Raw genomic sequence first — 22,878 nt, forward strand, 5'->3', positions numbered from 1 at the left:
AGCAGGTCGATATTCTTACACTCAACCTTCCTTTCTGAATTTAAGGTAGCAAGTACATTTAAAAGTGTTAAAGGGTGTTGGCCATATTATATATTTACATTTGTTATGTAGTTTTCAAAATTGTAATAGGAGTTTTAATGCATTTTTTTTATTAACTTGGTTAGCATTTTCCATTGCTCTTTCAATCTAACGTAAGTTCTTTTAGAGTTCATTTACACATTTGATAATTAAATAATAATACAGTATGTCATGTAAGATTTTTGCCAGCTTACTGTAAATGGTTACCTTTATGAAAAAGAACATAAAATAATCAATAAGGATTGCAAGAATCATCAGTGACAATCAGTTTTACTAAAGTTGATTCAGTGAATTTACAATTATAGTATGTGCATGAGTGTAACGCAGCACACTAAAAACTGAAAATGATGACATACTTAATTATGACAAACATTTCAAAGAATCTTGAAGGAAACTAAGTTAGATACTGTGGTTAAAGCTGTTGAGGTATTTTTCCACCATGACATTCCAAGCTGTCAGCATAACCAAATTGTCTTTGGTTAAAGTCATCTTCCAAATATATAATATTAATAATAATGTGGGGCATCATGGGGATTGGCTTCAGTGAAATTGTTGCCAATTTTAAGGCACTGTTTTTTACATAATCTATTTATAACATTACTCCACCCCATGCATCCTGAGCAGATAAGAACTATGAGTAAGGAAAGATCAACTAGATGAAGCAGACAATAGATTGAAATGAGAGGTGCCATGTTCTGGTTCTAAGGCACATGGACCTCAGATGATATCAGCAATTTTAAAAGTATGAGTATGACTGAAAAACAGCCTAAATTATTCAAGTCTCATTCTAATTAACAAAATAATTAAATCTAAGTCCAAAGGAGCAATAAATCTAAAAAGCTTGGCAAATATCAACTTATCAAGGGATAAGACAGCAAGAAAAAGGATAAAGATTAAAAATGATTGATTAGTTTATGTGTAAATCTTCACTGTATATGTTTTACAACAAAAAAGGAACCTGGCAGACAACTATATGGTAAGGTAAGCAGAGCAAAAGTAAACTGAAGTATATTTTCCTGAGGGGGCACACACCCAATTTTACCCTGTGGCCTAATAGCATTAAAAGAACACATCCACAAACACGTTTCAAAACATAAGGTGGCAGGCAAAACACTTAAACATTAAATACTTTAAAGAAAAAATAGCACTTAGCTTAACTTTTAATGCTAACTTAACTTCTTGAAACAAAGCACTATGAAGGCACCGCATCAAAATCAAAATGATCAACAAGTGTCTTTGGTACAAGAGGATCATGGGTAATTTTTAGGTTTTATCTTTCCAGATTACTTCTCTGCCCCCTGCATTGGTGCTCTTCTCCTAGTGGCATCTACCTTCTATTATCAGTCATGCCTTCTTGCACTGGCTTGTTATTTGGTAGTGTTCCTATCTTTCGAGCATTACGATTATCTGTATCGTTTGGAAGGTTTTTGAAGGACTGTCATTTGTCACATGGTGTTTTCCTTGCCCTGACAGCATTTTACCAGCAGGATTCCCCTTCACAGTAATTTGTAAAATGTTAAACACCACATACTGCAATCTATACATGTTGACAAGGGTTAGTGAATATTATGTATTGGAGTAATGTAATGCTACTCTTTAACTATTTACAATTTTTTGCAAATGATATGTGTCATTACAATATTTAAGATAGTATTTCAAAAAACAAACAGATATTCTTGAATAAATCAATGTTTCATATAGTTAAATCAGAGACTCTTTCTAAATACACAATGATTTCTTGCCATATCTGCAATTTTTTATGACCTTACCTGCTGGATATCTATGCTCTTCACTTTAATTTTAATCCTAAAGAAAAAGTTAACTTTGTCTACTTCTGCTGTTATTCTTTGTACAAAATGCAGTTAAATGTATTGATGCATGCTTTTGAATTATTCTTTAAGGGTTATACCATAATGAGACAGTATTTTACTTAACTTGATGGCTTGGGAGTAGTGGTGTAACTGTTGGAAGTGCAGGTGGGGCAGTTGCACTGGAGACAGTAAGGCTTTGGTTAACAATGGATGTATGGTTGTTGTTTAACAAGGCCTAACCTACTTTATATCAGAATGAAGACATTATTGATGTTATCATTCCCACAAGCCTAATTAGGAATATTAAACCTTTCATGCAGCGTATATGCTTGACAATGTTTCATTGATGGTGGACATTATTTAATTTTCATTTTATTATTTTCTGAGGGAGACCTAATTTAATTTTTTGCATTAGAGCCCAAATATTTTCTCTAATTGCACTTTTGTGACAGATGCTGAACAGTATATGTTCGTTTAAGTCTCTTTTTAATTAGATGTCTGCGCATCATTAATGTTGAACCCCTTATTATGCTTTTTTCTTTGAAACATATTGAAATATGCCAGTCAAATTTACCACTAATGTTATGGCATATGACAGCTGGCACCTTCCTGTATGTCTATGAAATTGTGCTGATAATAATAATAGCAATAATAATAATAATATGTTTTATTTGTATGGTACCTTTCCAATGCTCAAAGCACTTCATAGAAATTCAAATGGAACAAAAGGGAAAAAGGAGAAAAAAAGATCAAATATACAACATCGGACACAAAGTAATATTAGTATAAAACAGGAAATAAAATATAAATATGGGGAGCACAAAGATTTGAACTTGATCAGTTCATTTGGGATGTAGTTTATCCTGGGAAGACTGAACATAAGGCAGGAACCAACTTTGGATGAGTATTATGATTGAAACTTAAGGTCTAAACGGTCAATGCCTAAAAACAGGGAAACAGCTAACAGCCTGGCTCAAACAAATCCAAAATATAACTTTCCATTCATCCATTATCCAACCCGCTATATCCTAACTAGAGGGTCACGGGGGTCTGCTGGAGCCAATCCCAGCCAACACAGGGCACAATGCAGGAAACAAACCCCAGGCAGGGCACCAGCCCACCGCAGAAATATTACTATTTAATTAATTTATTAATTATTTAATATCAAAATATTTAATTATTTAATTAATTTATTAATCATCTCATATTAAGTATCATCTATATATTCTACACCGATCCCTCTCCCACTTGGACAGAGGCAGTGGTGCAGTAAGAGTTATGTTTCTGGACTTCTCTAGCGCCTTCCACACCATCCAACCTCTGCTCCTCAGGGACAAGCTGGCAGAGATGGGAGTAGATTCATACTTGGTAGCATGGATCGTGGACTATCTTACAGACAGACCTCAGTATGTGCATCTCAGGAACTGCAGGTCTGACATTGTGGTCAGCAACACAGGAGCGCCGCAGGGGACTGTACTTTCTCTGGTCTTGTTCAGCCTATATACATCGGACTTCCAATACAACTCAGAGTTCTGCCACGTGCAAAAGTTCGCTGACGACACTGCTATCATGGGCTGCATCAGGAGTGGGCAGGAAGGAGGAGTATAGGAACCTAATCAAGGACTTTGTTAAATGGTGCGACTCAAACCACCTACAACTGAACACCAAGGAGCTGGTGCTGAATTTTAGGAGGACCAAGCCCCTCATGGACTCCGTGATCATCAGAGGTGACTGTGTGCAGAGGGTGCAGACCTATAAATACCTGGGAGTGAAGCTGGATCATAAACTGGACTGGACTGCCAATACAGATAGATAGATAGATAGATAGATAGATAGATAGATAGATAGATAGATAGATAGATAGATAGATAGATAGATAGATAGATAGATAGATAGATAGATAGATAGATAGATAGATAGATAGATAGATAGATAGATAGATACTTTCCCAAGGGGAAATTCACATACTCCAGCAGCAGCATACTGATAAAGAAAATATTAAATTAAATTAAAGAGTGATAACAATGCAGGTATAACACACATACAATAACTTTTTATTTATCCCAAGAGGACATTAAAACTCTACAGGTGCTTGTAGAGCTCTTATAACAACTGGGGCTTGTAAATTAATTAAGAGCCTCACCTCACCATCACCAAAAACAATTAATTATATAACAACATTATTACCCTGAGAGAGGACATCATTTTACATGAAAAGAGCAAAAATAAGATAATTAACAACACAATAAAAAATACCAAATTAGGCTAAAACACTTTGAGAAAAAGAAAAGAAATGGAAAACGAAAGCACACACAAACAAGATTCAGGGGCAAGACCCACACCAAACCACAACATAGAGGGTCAGTCCATTGCAGAACTCATTTGTGCGCACACCTATGGCTGTAATTTTGAATCAAAAGTTAACCTACTACTTTGGGATGTGGGAGGAAGATATTAGTGCAAGAATAGCAAAAACCATGAAGACATGAGTTCTTATATTTTGATATTCTTACAAATTTGTATTCTAAAAAACGTACTAAATTATGGGGGCATTACATGGTTTTTAAACAGGTAATGAATCAAAATGAAACAAAATTCTTCCATCCATTTAGAATTCTGTGTGTATCTGCTACAAAATTATAGCACATGGACAACCTTTGATAAGAAAAAAGAATGCTGCACTAGTTTGCTCTTAACAAGTCCTGAACTATTAGTATAAATGGTTATTTCTCAACTGGGGCCCTGTCCTGGAGTTGTTTTTGCCTTACACCCTACGATTTCTGAGACTAGCTACAGCTGCCATGTGACCCTATCCTGGATAAGCAGGTTAGGAGGATGGATGGAAAGATCAATTAATGTGCAATATGTCAGCAGAGTTTTCAATGGTAAGTAATTTGTTTCCACAATGGAATGTTACTGCTGTAATCAGTCAGGTAATTTTTTTTTAAAAATACACATTTTCAAATAATTCTTAAAAATCTTTTGTATACTGTAGCACACATTTCCCAAAATGTCAGAGAACCAGTAAGAAGTCTTCCAGTCAAAATACAGTACTAAACAAGGTAGTGAAAAATTTAACAATATTTAAAAATGAGCTGAGTACTGCACTTATCTCAAACTAGATCAAACTGATTGGCAAAGTGCCTAGTCATCTATGGCTCAAATCATTCACTGGAGGCATGAAAGTTTTAAAAAGTAAATATGTTGTTTATGCTCAGCATGAATCTGGTAAAATCTAACACTCAGGAAGGTTTAATATTTCAGATTTCACAAGTAATTGACTCCTAATATAGTATTGTCCAAAACCAAGCATCAATTTTCATATTTCTTAAGTATTAAGTTCCACACATTATGGTGTATAGTATAGATACACAGTAAGTTTAGTGTTGCTAGACTTAGAAGGATTACACAAACTGTATTTTATTTTCCTCTACCTACTTTGTGAGTTTGTAATGAGTACTCGTACAATTATAATTTTTTTTTTCACCTGTTGTATATCCCCTTCCCAAAATGTATTGAAACTTTGTTTTGCATTTTTTTTCAAGCTAGCACTCAGCAGCACAGCTGAATTGTTCTCAAGTTTACTTATCCAAACCTGACTCTTCTATGATTATTTAACTTAAAATTAAATGTAATTTGGTACTAGAGTAGGACAGTGGTTTGTGCTTTTTTCACATTCTGAAGATTTGTTCTTCACTACATTGGCCTGCCGTGATTGTGTGTGTGTGTGTGTGTCTTGCAATGGTGTTTTGTCCAAACCTTCTGTTGGAATAGGCTCCAGCTCCTCTAACATTAAATACTATTAAACTGGCTCAGGAAAGGACAGATGAAAAAATAGAAAGTAATTCTGCTGACTTTAATACATGGAACCTGGCACAGATATAAAATAAGAGTGCAGAATTTATTTATTTAATATATTTTAGAGTAAGCCAATATAGTGTTAACAGTACTTCAATTACTAGGTAAAGGCTGATGCTGTGCAGAAGTGGGACTAAAACTGAAGTTCAAATGAACAAGGTGATAAGATGCGAACAGGAAGACACATTGTGGTTGATGCCGCCCGACCTTTATATCAGTATGAAAAATTAAGTTTAAGGTACTTTCTGCATGTCTGGAGAGTTGTGGTTATATTAAATATATAATGAATGTGTTTAAGAAATATTACTTTTAATATTTTTAGTTGATTTCTAAATTAACCCAACAATTCCAATTTTACTATAATCTAACAGTCTAGTAGAAAATATTTATTACTTTTTCTAGTAGCTCACACAAGAACCCTGAGTGCAAACTGCCTTGAAGGTACACAAAGTGCTTTGACGGTCATGTAAAGGCTCTTTGGCAGTCTTGTGAAGACTTCTGACTGGAAAGAAACCATCCTATTGTATGTGAAATATTTTCAAGTTCCTCCTTTGTCTTTTCAATATAAGTTTGACTGCACTAAAAAAATGAAAAACAAAAAATCAAATCAAAATGCTTAACATTTAAATAATTTTTGTTTTTTAATTCTTTTTAGTTTACTTTGAAGATAACTGCTATTGAAACAGTGTTTGCTATCTGTTCATGTTCTACCCGCTAGGTAGAAAATTTAAATGCTTGTAAAATCTCTCTGTCTTTATTCAGAACCACTTGTAATCTTTCTAGTTAGCCAATAAAAGGTGTCATTTTGCTTGGCTTTTCTCTACATTCAGAACCACTTGAAAAAGTGGTTTATTCTGTCAGCATGCCAGCCTGTTCTTTTCAAGCTTTACGTTTCTGTTTCTCTGTTAAGAAAGCACAAAAATGCTAGAAAACAAGTGAGTAATAACAGCCACAAGATGGAAACATTGTAAGGAGCAGATGAAAATCGCTGTCTGAAAAATAGCAAAAGATCAACAGGCAGTAACCATTAATCAAAAACTAAGTCCAAAAATAAATCCAAGAAAATCACTAGGAATTGATTTGTCTTATTTAAATAACAATAAGAAAACTAAATAATCCACATGCCCAAATTGTAAAAATAAATTCCAGGCCAAAAAAATACAGATTCACGACATTGTTAGCTCCTCACTTGAATGATCATGTTTTAATTCAGAGACTACATGTAAAATATCTACTGTATTTCTTGATTTTGCATGTATTCACAGTGGACAGTCCCTGTAACAGCATGTACTTCACTCAATTCCTAGTCATCTCCTTTTTCAGGTCCATTTAAAAGCACTTGCTAAATGTACTCTTCTTTCTATCAGTCTTCTTATCCCGCTCAGTTAAATGTAGGGTCATGACATTCAAGAGAATCCAACATATTAGCAAGGCAGGAATCACTCCTGGACAGGGTAACAATCCAACACAGGACAAGCACTGAGGCACATGTCTGCCCTCTTTTACGCCAAGCCAATTTCGAGAAACTACTTAATCTAATAAAAATGTTTGTGATGTAGGATGGAATGTGGAGAACTAGCATAAGACCACTTCAAAATGTGCAAATTCCCTCCAGAGAGTGCCCAATATGGGAATTAAAACTTAGAATTTTGAAGAATTGTTAACCAGTTTTCTGCCATGTTGCCCTCTCCAGAAAGCATAGATTAGCCCTATCTACAGCAGAATTTAAATAAAGATGTAATTTGTTAAAAGAATATTTCATGCACTGTGCAAGTGTCATGCCATTGGTTATTCCATAATCCTGCCAGAACTGACATCTGTATGTTTTAGTTCCCTTGCAACATCTTGCCTATTATACAAATAGCCCAGGATAGGTTTCTATGTGACTGACCTTGAATAAAGAATGTGAAAATATGTGTTAATGATTTGTTTCAGTTTATTCAATTGTATTCTCTAAAAAAAATTACTCCTATTTTTATTTTTATGTACTATGTAAGACAATGCATTGTTTGATTAGTACTTGTGTTCTCCATTTTTATGAAAAACTTATAAACAAACTTTTGATTTGATTAATTGCTGCCTCAATTTCTGAATGCCAGTTTGATTCCAGGATATAGTGCTTTCATAGTCTAACTTGCATATACATGTAAATCTTATTTCCCCACCAATTTTTTGACAGACTCACTTCTGGGTTGATTGTCATCTCCAAACTACAGAGCTGTGAGTAAAAATGTCCTGGCATCTCCAGTCATTCGGTGTGGTGTAGAGTTGATTTCTGGAAATACATCATGAGACTGAAAAAACATATGGATTGATTGTCATTTGTGTGTTGCCTGTAACTGAGCAATGCACATTATATGGCAAGTCAAGTAAACATGCTCAGATCCCTAACAAGTATTTTAAAATGAAATGGGTTGACAATCATATTTCTGGTTTTTTAATGAATTTGAGCTATAGCTTTTTTTGGTATGTGTTTTTTTTTCCAGGAAATGAAGCACACATAGATCAAATTGCATTTTAGATATCAAAGATTTAACTGCTGATGCTATAAAAAGACAGGAAGTTATTCTAAGAGCTCTGAAGTCTGTCACAAATATAGTTTGGATATTTGTCACCAAGCTAACCAGAGCTGACATCCTGAACAATGTGTAGATAGGTAGACTTATCAGTGGTAGGTCTGGGAGCCTGACCTTTCAACACATCGATGGCTACAGACATTTACTATAGAGGGTATTCATATATATAGCAGTCTAATTATATCAAATAAAGTCATCTCAAAGGTACTTGATTGCACTGCACTCATAAACCAAAGAAAATCAAATAACCTCTGAAAAGCATTCAGAATTTGAATTAAAAGAAAAAGACTTATAAAAGCTTTATTTCAGTTTTCACTTAAGCAGAGTTGTGGCATAATGCATGAATAATCAGTTCATGTAATTTGGACAGAATTACTTTCTGTGTTTCATTTTTATTCAGCATCAGTAAAATAAACCTCAAGTCTTCCAAACATTTTGATCTTTTTTTGTACAAGTTAAAGATGTATTGTAAGACATTTAGAGACATGATTTCCTTTGCCATATTAACACTTCACTGGTTCCACCACTCACTTACTACCGCTGGATGGTTGCATGCCTTTTATACTTGACCATACATTTTTCTTCTCACATAGACAAGAGGTCTATTAATTTTTTACATTTAAGATGTCTCACATAAAGGTTTTCCAATGTTGTATCTGTTCTAGTGTCTATATAAACACAGAGAACTTCAGTTTCTGTATTACATCTTGTCTGAAAAATGGGCCCGAGTTGCTTCCAAAGCTTGCATATTGTTATCTTTTTAGTTAGCCAATAAAAGGTGTGATTTTGCTTGACTTCTCACTATACCTGGAGTTGGAAAACACACAAAACTGATTAGTAAAGAACTGATAAGAGCTCAGGGTTCTCTCAGTTATACGGAAGTCAGTATATTAAGTTATGTTCCTGCAGTTATACAGTACATAGGGGCTTCCAAGATGAATTCTTCTCTGAGGCATCTCTGGTTTTGACTTTACTTATGATGCAAGAAGTGAATTTATACTAGTCTTCAGGAGATTATATTTAACCAAAGATATATAACCCTGGTGTGAGATGGTAGAATGGTGTCTATCTAGTGTCTTGGCAATACAGTAAAATATTGGAAGCATTTCTTACAGTTGAAAAGCTTAAGTGGTAGAGTTGGTTTCTCAATAGTGCAGAAGTAAAAAGATGTATTGTTATCTGTATGATAGGTAGGTATATGTAAGTTGTGGTTATTTATTTTTTCTGTCAGTGGAAACAAATATTATTTAGATTTTGATTGGTATAAAAAAATCACAGTAGTGGGCCCCCACTTATTGTCTCCTCTAATAGCCAATTTACCTGGATAACACTCTTTGCATCTTCCAAAATAAAATTACAAATGTGCAATTATTTGCACATAGTAAACAGAAAGAGATGCAAATAATAAAATATCCATGAAAATGTTAACAAATGCAGAAATCATGACAGTATTCTTCTGTCACCTTGGTGATCACTCTTGTGCATTTTTTCTTCTTGGTTCTGATCTCAGCAGACCCAGTCTGCAATGTATTGCCTTGTGCATAAAGCGTTCTGAGCGTCAGGTATAAACCCGGCTTTACTCTTATGTATACTTTAATAGCTTGATGGCCTATCCCTGAACAGCAATCATGATTATAGCTATGGTAGATTTAAAGAAGAGCTGATTTGGAGGTGAGCAGATGCCACTACTTCCTTTGTGGTTTCTCTTAATAGCTGACTTGGTGTTCTTTCCCACAAAACATTAATATATTAATATTGCCAGACATCTGTATTCAGAATCAAGCAGCATAGCAGTTAGACATGTTTTCATAATTGTTTGCATGTTTTTCATGATTGTTTTTTATTTTTTCAATTGTCTTATTTTATAGAGAGATAGTCATCTTCTATAATTTTGAATATTCAGGTCTTTGTGATGTCACAGATTTAATTGCCCTGCTTGTGGTAGTTCGGAGGCACCAGTATGTTGGTAGTGGTATATAAAGAGTACAGACAACTTTTCTGATAAATCATTGTCATCTATGAGAAATGTATCCACAGGTTTTTTTTTTCTTTTTTTGATTTTTTTGCACATTGATTTCAGGACATTAATTCTTTTATGTCCTACTCCTTTTAGATTTTTAATTTGTTATTCCTTCATTATTTTTTTTCAACAAAGTTTTGCTTTGCTCTTTTTGAGCTACTTTATTAAAGACAGGTGTTCATATGTGATCTTGCAGTGTCGGTGGATGAAGCTAGACTTTTGTGCTATTTTTTAACCAAGACAAGCAGATTAAAACAATGAATAACACTCCTAAACTCAAAAAGTGACTCTGAAATAGTCAATTAACTTGTTATTAATTGATGAAATCAGACATAGAAAACACCAACAATTTATTCCATTAATAAGATAAATAAAAGCCCTAAACAATGAAAATAATGATAGAATTTGCTAAACAATTAAGAATAATAATCTTAAAAAGTCATCCTTCAACAATGGAAAAATTACTGAGGCCAAAACCAAAAAAATTAATATCAGAGAATCAGTGAAAGTTTAACTAAGACCAAAAGAATAAAATAAAGGTGTAAAATCCAAAAATTCAAAAACCTGAAGTCCAAAATAAAAATATAATCTCTAAAGAGACACAAAAACAAATATAAGGTACTGTAGATAATGTACAGTTGTTAAGCAAAGAAACAGATATGAGGACAAAAGAGAGGTCAAAGAACACAGCTACAAGGCTGTGGCAACTGCTGTCTTTTATAGACCACTTAGGTGTTTGTCGCAACAGACAGGACCAATTCTGGTGATCACCTTGCCCCCACAAAATCAATACACAGAGTTATAAGTGATCTGGGGTAAAGTTGCAAATATGAAGTGTAAGTGTGTGAGGAAAAACATAACTAGGTCAAGGTTCTGCTGCAACTCTACCACTAGAGGACTCCTAGTTTAGTCACTGTAATAGCGTTCTTTCTTCATTTTTGTGCTAGGGACGAATACAGATTAATTATGAGGAGACTTCATAGTAATCAAGGTGCCTCGGAGGTACATCAGCAATAACATTACATATGTTTATGAATGCTGTGACCAGATGTCCAACACCTGGAGTTGTGATTTGCATACATTCAACCTGTGTTACCTTATCCTTATCTGCCTTTTAATTATCTGAATGTTTTTGATAGAGTAACTGTTTTGGTAAATCTGATTTTCACAAATATATGTGCTTAGCAGAGATCATCACTTCTTTGGAATCAAGATCTTTTAGAAATAAAACCTAGTGCCAACAAGCAAATAGTTTCACCTAGCAAAGAGAATACACCTATAAACCCAATTAAATGATTATATTAACTTGTTTTCTTTCAATGTGGATTGCTTACAGTTTTCAGTATGAACAAGTAAAAGAAACCCAATGGAAAACTGGTGATTAAACTTGGTCTTTTAAGTGGCATTAAGTGGCGTTTTTTGGTAATGACATCTTCTGATGGTCTGAATGATGTAGTTGAAGAACATGTTTCATCCATGCTAGATGCCCTTTTTACAATGAGGGCAGTAAAGTGCTCCAATTACTGGACATTGTTGTAAATTGCAAAAAAATGATTCACGTATGTGCACCCACTCCATATGAAAACTGATTGTAGCGACTCATCAGTCAGTTAATGACTTCCAGAACAGTGGGCATGATGAAGTGAAGGATGGCTGAGACATTACTGACCTTTCAGCCAGGTCCCTGAGAAGTGACAGCAGAAAGTTAATATAAACTACATATGCGGCATTGGCCTTCTTAAAAGGGATTTAAAATTGAGTCTATATATCATATTCATCACTTCTGAGGTTATATATGTTTGCAGTGTTAATGTACATTATAATAATGGCTCAGTGATATGAATTATTATACACGTGAGTCGTATTTTACCTTGCTTGGCTCTGCATTTCCCTACTTGTTCAAGGGTGTCCCCAAGATGTTTTGTTATGTATATGCAAATACAAAAATATCGAAAATATTTCTGGTCCCAGGCATTTTGGATTAGAGATACTCAACCTGTATATGATTTACGCAGGTCACTCAGCTACTCTGATTGTACTTGTGTGAAGTTTACAATTTGTTGGTTTTGTAAAATTCAGCCCAATCTATAACTTGCTTAAAATAATCATAGTGTATTGCTGACTGTGGGTGTAGTACTAGGGTGTTGTACTGTGTTAACCATTATGAATGTAGTGAGAAGTCAAGCAAAATGTCATCTTTTATTGGCTAACTAAAAAGATTACAATACTGTATGCAAGCTTTCACGGCAACTCACATCTTGCCTGAAGAAGGGGCCTGAGTTGCCTTGAAAGCTTGGCATACAGTATTGTAATCTTTTTAGTTAGCCAATAAAACGTGTCATTTTGCTTGACGTCTCATGACAATGGGTACAAAGTCATAATTTCCATGGTAATGAGAGAAGAAAATGAACACAAGATTGTGACAAATGCTGTCTTTTTATGCCACACCCAAGACGATAAATTCACTCTACAATAACTTCTACATTCTAATCTTTATTATAAGGCAAATTTGTTTTAAACACTGATGCTGTTGTATAACAACAGAACAGAATGCATGCACATGCATATTTACTGCCAATTCTGAATGATAATTTTTCCCTGAAACTGTCAAATTTTAGAAGGCTGCTGACCAATTGATTTTTAACAGCCAATTTAGCCTTATTACCTATCCCTTTTAAAAACAGGAAGGTAGAAAATTACTAAACAGAACTTAACTGATTTTTATTGTATTGGTATGTTTTGCTATGTATATTCAAGGCAAAATTAACATGTCTTCTATTTTTTATAATAGTGATTATGGAAAAAATATTAATGTAAAAACTGATTGATTTTCACTTTAATTTATTTCATTACCTTAACTAATGGTGTCTTTCTTGATACTTACTTTCCAGACGGACGATGGAGAAAAGGACTGTACTCATAAAGACAGTGACCATGAAAGCCATCCACCTATAGAGAAAGCCTTTCTGCATCCCAGCGAATCAATGGAAAGTCTCTACAGTCTCAACAGTGGACAGAGTTCCTCTAGTAAGTAATAAAGTAGAAATTAACATATAAAACAATATCTAAAATTTTTGAAAAGGCACAGGGAAGAAAAATATGAACACCACATAGCAGTATAATAATTTTATATGTTTTGTTAATTTCAATAAATCAACACTTGTCAGGATCAGTTTGCTATGCAGCTGGTGTTCCTGTGACAGTGTTGTTACACTGATGTATACAGCATCATATGTAATAAAATCAGTATCAAAAAAGAGTTGAATATTCTAACATGGGTAAGGAATATACTCTGGAAACCATTTAAAATGAAAATGCTGCAGACATGTTGCTTATACAGCACATCAGAAAAATGTGTGGGATGGGAACAATGGCAAGGATAACATTGAGAAGGAAGACTGTGACTAAGTGTATTATAATGTTATACCATTACACTCCATGGTGATTGAAGAGGAGGAGTGATTCACCACATTAGTTAGGTCTATGCACAGAACAATGCTGAATGCTTGCTATATGTCGCTTTTGTGGAGGGAACAAATTATGAATGTGCCACCCTTTCAGTCTTTTAGATTTAAGCCTGATATACCATAAAACACAATTAATTCAGTGCATTTTGGTTTACGTTTTTGCTCTTCATGCTCTTAAATTTTCTTGTTTATTCTTAAGAGTATAATATGTTACCTTATTACATAAAGTAAACATATATATATTATATTATTATTATATTATATATATATATATTAACAAAATTAGGCAACTGCAGTACAAGGGAAACCTAAAAAAATACCTGTAAATGTTTACAGAAATGTTTTTATAGTCTAGACAAATTTCTCATGTTCAGCCTAAACTAAGGAAAGTCTGCTTATACCACAAGTACAACAAGAACAAGTGTAAAACAACTTTCAACTTTTAATCTTGTTTATTTATCAAATTCTCTTAGTCGAGTTTAAGGTCACTCTGGACCAAAGAGGCTATCCTGATGGTATCAGGATCAAGGCGGGAAAAGAACCCTGGTGGAAACACGTCTATCACGGGGCTCACTCTTACTATCATGTGAAACCTGGTCTTGTTTAAACCTTTAAGAATTGCAAAAGCCTCTTTCTGGACAATTTTCTTTCCCCTCTGATATTCAAATTCCTTAGCTTTTTCACATATTCTGCCCACATGGCAAAATAAGGATTTGTCCTGAAAAATATAGTTAATATAGTAATATATGAATGCCTTAAAAAAAGTAGTCACTTGGCATGCAAAGTCAAAACTAGGAGATCAATACTGAAAATTACTGAGCCAATAATGAATTCCAAAAATGAAGATCATAAAATTCTAAACTATCAAATCAAAGGCAAAAATTTAAAAAAAAACATGAGATTTATGGAATTTTTTAATTTCCAATTTCTAGGATGCATGTAGAACTGTGACACCAAGTTTTACAACAGTAGGTACAACATCATCAATAGCAATTAGTGGTAAACATGACGACTGTAAACAACATGATGTTCAGGTTGAATGGCTCACAAAATAGTGACATTGGTAAACATGGTATTGTGATAAAAATCATAAATAATAAATAATGTTACAATTAACAGCAATATAATGTTTTAATGAGTACACAGTCACGAAACCACATAATTAAAAACCAAGATGCAAGCATCAGTCTGCCTGTGTAAGTGTTATGACATGGCCAGGGTTGTTGACTAACTAAACTTTAATTCTTGTTAATTTTTTGTTGTTATTTAAATGTAATTCTTCATATTCTTTTATTAATTCTGTTTTTGGTTTTGCTGTGTTCTAAATGTTTGATATTGTTTTTATTAAATTATCGTATAATGTTGTATTATATTTACAGTAGCCTCAGTAATTGTGCACACAGGTAATAGAATAATTTAAAAATATTTGCTGTCTCTTGCCCTGTGTGTACATTCAGAGTCTTTCCTCTGTTTTCGCGTGTGTGTAAATGTCTTTTCACTGGCACTTCCTGCCTTGAACGCAAAGCTGCCTTTCTTGCCTCCTGTCCTGTTTTATACTTGCCGTATCTAAAGCAGACTTTCTCAGCGTGCCTCCCATGCCCTTAACCTTCCTGGTCCAACTGACACACGCACGTCTTCTTTCAAACTGGCTGAACACACCAAAGCCATACTGACAAATTAGATTGCTCTGAGGAACTTGACACACAGACCTTTGTTTTTTATTACATAGTAGATAGATTTTATGTATTAGCTTGCTTTGCATCCTGTACATACAGCCAAAGGGGGCAGGGCCACCTGATTATGCAGCTGTAGAGCTGCATCAGCAGTGTAAAAGGATCATAGTTCTCTTGGCAGCTTCAGCATTGTTGATTTTGATTCATGCTTTTTTTCATATTGCTTCACTTTGCTTTTCTTTTGATGTTTGTATTTCCTGGCATTTGACCCCTGTTATCAATCTCTGTTTCCTGCTTTGTGGGTTATTGGATTTATTTAATATTAGGTTTGCCTTGGTAACAAATCTATTTCCACTGTACATTTTAATACTAATTCGTGTATTGACATCTTTTTTTGAACTCTTTAGGACATTTTTGAATATTATAGGAATTTTAATTGTCATTGTTTGATCAGATGGTTTTCTACTTTTCTACATCCCTGATAGTTACTGGGCCTAGATAGGCTTGAAAGACTGACTTTTAAATATGAAGCTAAGCATCTTAGTGGGTATGGCTGTTCAATTAAGCTTAAACTAGAAGTGAGAAAAGTAAGGGCTTTTTGTGCTTTTTTTTAAGGCTGCTCCCCTTTTCCTGCTTCTTTGTAATGGAGGATCTTGCTGGAAAGATGTAAACACACCAGGCCAAGAGATGAAATATTGCAAAGCAATAGGCAAACATTATATTTAAGGACATACAAAAGGTCAGATTACTGGTTAAAATCAGAAAAACAAGACAAAAGGGTTCAAATCTATATATTGAAATTCTAACAGCATAATGTAATAATTCATCAGGGAACCTGCTAGAATTTAAAATGCTTATTGCGCTGAGAAATAAAAGGGTTCTTAAATATACTGTTCTTAAATCTTGGTAATCTAAACCTACAATCTGATGGTAACATTTGAAACATTGAAAACAAAGGGTGCGTGGTTTTTCCAGTTTTATGCAATGAGAATACTTCTCCATGTGGAAGCCAGTAAGAGTTAGGAAAGTGGAAGGGAAAATGAACACAATACAGGGAAGTTAGCAGGAGAACTTACTTCAGTTGCCAAGAGACCTAAAACTTCGAAAGACTAGACTTTCAATCACAGTATTACCCAAAACACAGTGTCCAAGCCACAAGGGATTGTTTTTTAAAGAAAAATGTCAGTATTTTAAAATGGGGAAGTATAAAGGGTACTTTATAAAACAATTAAGAATAAATAACAAACGTGAGAAAATATTGGGTCATCAACAACCTCCATGCAATTATGATGAATCTGAGCAGTTTTAAGAAGAAAGGAAAAATATACCAAAACACATGCAGCTATATTATCTGCAGTTGCTGCCTGTAATAAATATTGAATAATTAAGAATATTTACATATTAATATAACATAACATTAGCAAACCCTACCAGTTAAGGGTTGCAGGTAATAGTGCATATCCCAAGAGCACTGGGTGTAAAGCAGGAAGGATTCCTGGAAGGGCAAAAATCAATTTTATGTGCCACTCACAAACACATCCACAATTAACTCATAATTTGGAATTACCAGTTAACCGAAACTGTACATCTTGTGAAATGTAGAAGGAAAACAGGTGTACTCAGAGGACCCATGAGTACTCAGCTATAGACAATTTATTTTCATGTGATAGCATGTGACCAGGCAGCAATAATTTTGTATTCACATCAGTCTCCTGGACCTTATACAATTTGGCAGCTGCTAAGTATTGTGTTTATGAAGTTGCTAGTCCCTGTCCTTGGTATCTGCATTGCAGTTCTTCATTCTGGGCTTATCTGCATTGCTTGTTAGCTCATAGCCAATGGGCAGCTGCCACAGCTTTCAAATATGTGTAGCTATTCCGCCATATAAGTGTCAGCTGACTTCTCATTCTTTTCTGTCCGTCAGTTTGTCTGCTGCTTCTCAAGAGCTACACCAGGAGTGTTTAGGGTGCTGATTTGTTTAAATACTGGTTTTTATTATTTCTGATCTTAGTAAGTCCTTTCATAAAGATTGCAGATTCCTTCCAAAACCTGCTTTGCTAATACATATTTAACTTTGTAAATTCCACAAGCTTGCTCCTGACAAATGGGTTCTAGAACTAACCTTTAAAAATGTGAAAGTGTTTTGATAATAACCCTGCTTTGAGCGTGGCAAGAGTTCTTTTGAGTATTTTCCTAAAGAGACTTTGCCAATCTAAAAAATGACAATGATCTGTCTCAAGGAAAAAATTTAATTAGTGGCTCAATTTATTCTTAATTTACCACAAGCAATTTGTAACATTTGCACTATTGGTTATAATTGTGCAGTTCTTCATAAAGCAGACTATTTTAGGTGTATGGTACAATGTGCAACTCGTTCTGGCCTTAACAAAATTGTTGCTATTTTAAAACTATATTGGCTGTCTTAATCCAATCATAAGTAATCAAACAGTAAATTATTAATTCACTATTATAAAGTAATATTCAGTTCATTAGTCTCACAAGTAATAAGATCCAGAATTATTACAGTTTTGAATAAAAATTAACAAAAAGCTGACTTTTGGGGAGCAGGTACAGAGCAAACTGAACCCAGAATAACATTGGAGAGGCTGAAGTGTAATGAAATAAGGTAATTTATTTGCCAGCACTGATAAGTATAGATAGCTATGTGTAAGGGAAACAGAAACAGAACATACAGCAGAAACAAAACAATAAAACCTAAGCCCATTAATACAAATGAATGTCTCTGGCTAACTCATGTGGCAGCTGTTCCAGTGTTCCACTCCAACAACCAAACAAATACCACCAACCTCTCATCCTCCTGACAGACAAGCCTTTGCCTCTCACTCCTCTCCAGACTCCAAGCTTGTCTGGACTTTAAAGCCCCAGCTCTGAAATACTTCAGTTTCAGCCTGGGAATTGTTTTCTGGGCTGGGGTTGGCCCAGTAAGACTCCACACTCCTTGAATCCTACACCCTCCAGCTGGCAGTGTAGAGTGTTGTATGTATTACTAAAGAACACAGAAACACGAAGAGAGTTAGACTAGACTTAGACCTGAATTAATTGCTTTTAATTGCACAAAGTGTTTAATTGCTTTGTGTATGTGGTCTTTGTTTTTCATCCTATGATATGTGCAAGATACACTTGTTCAACTAAAATAAGTTGCTTAAGTGCTACTTAATTGTTGATGAATGTGTATAGTTCATCCTGTCACAATTCATAAAAGCCAATGTACAAGACTGGAGTGTTTTAGGGTATGTTAGAGTGTTTGCACACAAAAAAGAAGGGATTTGCAATCAAAAAACAATTTTCAGAAGAACACATTGTGATGACCCAGGGCACAACTGTCGCCCCAGTCCGACACAAATAGGCAAGTACACCAGCTAGTCCAACAAGAGCCTTTATTCATAGAAAGCCACCCAGATCCAAAGCAGTCTCCAAGGACTGGTACCAGCAAGTCACTAATACAGTGAAATTCCATCCATTTCCTTCAGAGCCTTTTGTCCTTCACAGGTGAGCCTCATCAGCATTATCCTCCAACTCTGGCCCCTTTTTAAGCCACACTCAGGAGCACTCCATGTGGTTCATTAAGGAGGTCTGGAATTGCTCCCAGGTTTGGCTGAGGCACAAAGTAGGGCTCTGCAGCTCCTGCAGTTCCCACAGCTCCCCCTTGCAGCATCCATGGATCCCAACAGGGCTGTGCTGGCAAATAGTAATTCCCACACAGCCCTGCAGGAATCCGAGACCGCGTTGCAACACAAGGGGGCTGCCAACTAACATTTCAAGGAAGAGAGTATCCCGTGGAAGTCCTCTCCAGCTGTCTTTCCACCTTGGAGGCATCCTGGCTGGGTAATGGTGCCAGCCGGCATCTGTCAAATCATGTTAAGAAAAGTCAAAATAACATAATTGACATATGTGAAAAAGTACAAAGAAGTAGAGGAAGAAAAAAGTCAGAATGGACAAATGCAAGGGTGAACAGTATATGGTTTAATAAAAAACAAGACCCATCCAAAAACAGGTGCTTGGCTGATTTCTTTTTTTTCTGGGTGTCTTTGCTGATTTACAATATAATTAGCTATAAGGAATACACTGCAGCTACTGTTGTTAAGTAATATTTACTACATACAGTATTTAATGTTTGCTACTTTATTTTACTTACTACTTCAGTTTTCATAGTTTTTTTTTTTGTTCATTCACATTGTAAATTTCCCCTTGGGATTAATAAAGTCTATTTACCGGTAATTTAATCTAATATTTTTGTATCTAGGTGGTGTTACCAGTGGTTCTGATGGGTCAAGTAACAGGGACAGTCTTAGACTGGATGAAGATGTTCCGTATTCTGGTCCTTTCTGTGGAAGAGCCAAAGTTCATACTGACTTCATTCCCAGCCCATATGACACAGATTCTCTCAAACTTAAGGTATGAAGGGTGGCCACCTAATACTGGGCTGATCTTTGGGAAAAATATTATATTTTGAAAATGAAAAAAAAGCATTACTGATAGATATCTGTCACATTTCTATAGAAATGTGGCCTAGTAACTCAGGTTTTGAATCTTAGATGCTTGCCTTTGTCTCTCAATTTCCTTTGTAAAGTGCCATTTGGGAAAAAAAGAATCCAGCGGTTTCCAGCTAAGGTCCAAGTTTGAATAGTAACGTTTATATTTTCATGGCACAAGGCAATAGCAATATGTTACATGTTATATGCTGCACATGTGACAACGACATCCAACTTGAACTTATGCCCTAATTCATGAAACTACTTCTTCAATTCTTTTCTCCTATTCATCTGTCACCCTGAGCAAGTCCCTTCATCAACATGACCTTCGGTGGTAAAAAAAAATATATGTTTTTGAAAAAAAATTGCAACATAAGTTATTTTTAGGTAGCCTTAAGTAAACTCATCTACCAAATTAATATAATCACTAGCCCTAATACGGCGCAATGACTATATCTGCCTCCTTAACTAATCCTGGGTTTAAGTCTGACTTCTAATGTCTGTGTGGAGTTTTCACATTCTCCAGAATATCTGAATGTTTTTTTTTCAGGTAATCCAATTTTTCTCCCATATCTCAAAGAGATGCTGATTCAATTGACTGGTGAACCCAAAATTAACCCTTGTGGATATGTGAATGAGTGGGAATAGGACCAAGGTCTTGTTCTGCCTAAGTGACTAATTTCTCAGTGTTTGACAGCCATACCTTGAACATTAAAAATATATTTATATATATCTATATTACTTTCTTCATCAACTACACTTGATGTATTTCCCATTTAAAGTTTTTCAAGATAACGTTTCTTCCTTTATTTGCAGAAAGGTGATATCATTGAAATAATCAGTAAACCTCCAATGGGAACATGGACTGGCATGCTTCACAACAAAGTTGGGTGTTTTAAATTTATTTATGTGGATGTTCTCACAGAAGAGCATTTTGAACCCAGAAAACTGAGACCACACAGGAGAAGTAAAAGGCCAAGACCAAAAACTCTACAGGAACTACTGAAGCGTTTAGAATTACAGGTAAATTTTATGACATTTAAAGAAAATATCCCTCTGTATTTACCACATTTCAATCTATATATGCCTCAGTAAAATATTTTTAAAAGTTATCCATCCATCCTTTATCCAACCCGCTATATCCTAACACAGGGTCACGGGGGTTTGCTGGAGCCAATCCCTGCCAACACAGGGCGCAAGGCAGGAAACAAACCCCAGCCAGGGCGCCAGCCCAACACAGGGTGTGCACACACACACACCTCACACACACTAGGGACATTCAGAATCGCCAATGCAACTAACCTGCATGTCTTTGGACTGTGGGAGGGAAACCAGAGCACCTGGAGGAAACCAATCAGACATGGGGAGAACATGCAAACTCCACGCAGGGAGGACCCGGGAAGCGAACCCGGGCCTCCTAACTGCGAGGCAGCAGTGCTATCCACTGCGCCACTGTGCTGCCTATTTAAAAGTTATTTTACTTGAAAATAAGTTTCAAATGAATATTTTGCCTAAAACAAAACAAGACCTTAATGTTGTAAGTATATGGATTAAAACCAAGCATAAAATGATTCAATTTGCTTGTAGAATTTATCAAAGAAGACTGTTGCTCCTATACTCCCATCTTGTCCAGACTCCTGGCTGTTTTAATTCTGGTCTTTTCCTCCTTGATAGCTGTTCTTACCTCCCTCTGGATCATGTCACGACACTCCTTCCCTCTTGCTTTGTCAAAGCGGGAAAATTCAAAGCTATCCGGGTCAGCTCTTCTTCTGGCCACAGCTCCAACCAGCATTTCATAGTGAAGTAATAAATGTACATGAGAAAAAATTAAAAGACATAGACACACTAAAAAAGTAGATGTAGTACCTTTCTAACTTCCCCCAAATACAATATATGGATGTTTTTTCGGTATATAAACATCACGTTTGGCTTTTGGCAGTATGTGTTCAGCATTAAACAATTTAAGACTTAAAAAATGGTGGTACTTTGAAACATTTCAACTTCTATAGATGTTATGCCAACAAAAAAGGCTGGGAACCCCTGGTGTAGTATAGATCTGTTAATAACACTGTATTAATAGTGTTAATTATACTGTACTAGCCATACCCCGCGGCTCTGGCCGCATGAGTAGTGAAACAGGACAAACGTTAAAAATCAATAGCAAAAAGGTATCGCTATCTAAGTGGAGGCAAGTTACACACAAAACATAGAGGTATACCGGCTCCCCACTCCTGACGTCACGCTTCCCCCTCCCCTCGGCCCGCAGCCTCTGTCAGTTTATATTAGTATGAATATACTGCTCCTGCAAGCGAACTGTAATTCTTAGCGCGATGACAGAAGTCACAAAATCAACCAGAATGTCCAAGCAAATTATAGAAAAAAACCCAATCTAAATCTGTTAAGTGGCTCTCTTGTGAAATGCGGACAGACTGACAGACGTTGGATTTTATATATACAGAGATAATCCACACGTACTGGGAGGACTTTCATATAATGTTTCAGTGTTCTTGCTCCTTGCAGCTGCGATGAGAGTAGCTGCTTTCTTTCAAGCTAGTTTCATAAGATATTTTGTAGGTATTAGATATGTGATTTACATTGATGTTTTAGCTAAGGTCTCATTCTCTGAGAATTGCAATAAATGTTTAGATACTGTTATACTTAAGGAGTGTATGGCTGCAGTCTTTTACTGGACATCTACTGATAAGTAAGTAACTCATTAAATAAATGGTTTTGTTAACAGAGAAGTACAAAATAATGAGTAATGTCATCATTATGGGTGGGTCAGTCATTTCAAAATAGCATAAACCGGAAATACCAGTCAACCAGAAATAAATGTGTTTTGTGATGACTGTATGAATCTTGCAATAACCTTCAAAAAGAATAAAGATGGTGGCCCAGCTTG

The 22,878-nt window shown here is 35.3% G+C and overlaps 1 protein-coding gene across 3 annotated transcripts in view; it reads left to right on the plus strand.

Moving 5' to 3' along the window:
* The window catches only part of LOC114650489 (SAM domain-containing protein SAMSN-1-like), an 85,611-nt gene that overhangs the window by 44,269 nt on the left and 18,464 nt on the right, over positions 1–22,878 (plus strand). For all 3 annotated transcript variants that reach the window (XM_051927080.1, XM_051927079.1, XM_051927081.1), the window contains 3 exons: positions 13,235–13,370; positions 19,748–19,899; positions 20,793–20,999. In XM_051927080.1, the coding sequence (XP_051783040.1) occupies positions 13,235–13,370; positions 19,748–19,899; positions 20,793–20,999 (495 nt within the window). The remainder of the gene's footprint in view (positions 1–13,234; positions 13,371–19,747; positions 19,900–20,792; positions 21,000–22,878) is intronic.

This window comes from Erpetoichthys calabaricus, chromosome 4 (genome assembly GCF_900747795.2).
Source record: "Erpetoichthys calabaricus chromosome 4, fErpCal1.3, whole genome shotgun sequence".
In the NCBI taxonomy this organism is placed as follows: Eukaryota; Metazoa; Chordata; class Cladistia; order Polypteriformes; family Polypteridae; genus Erpetoichthys; species Erpetoichthys calabaricus.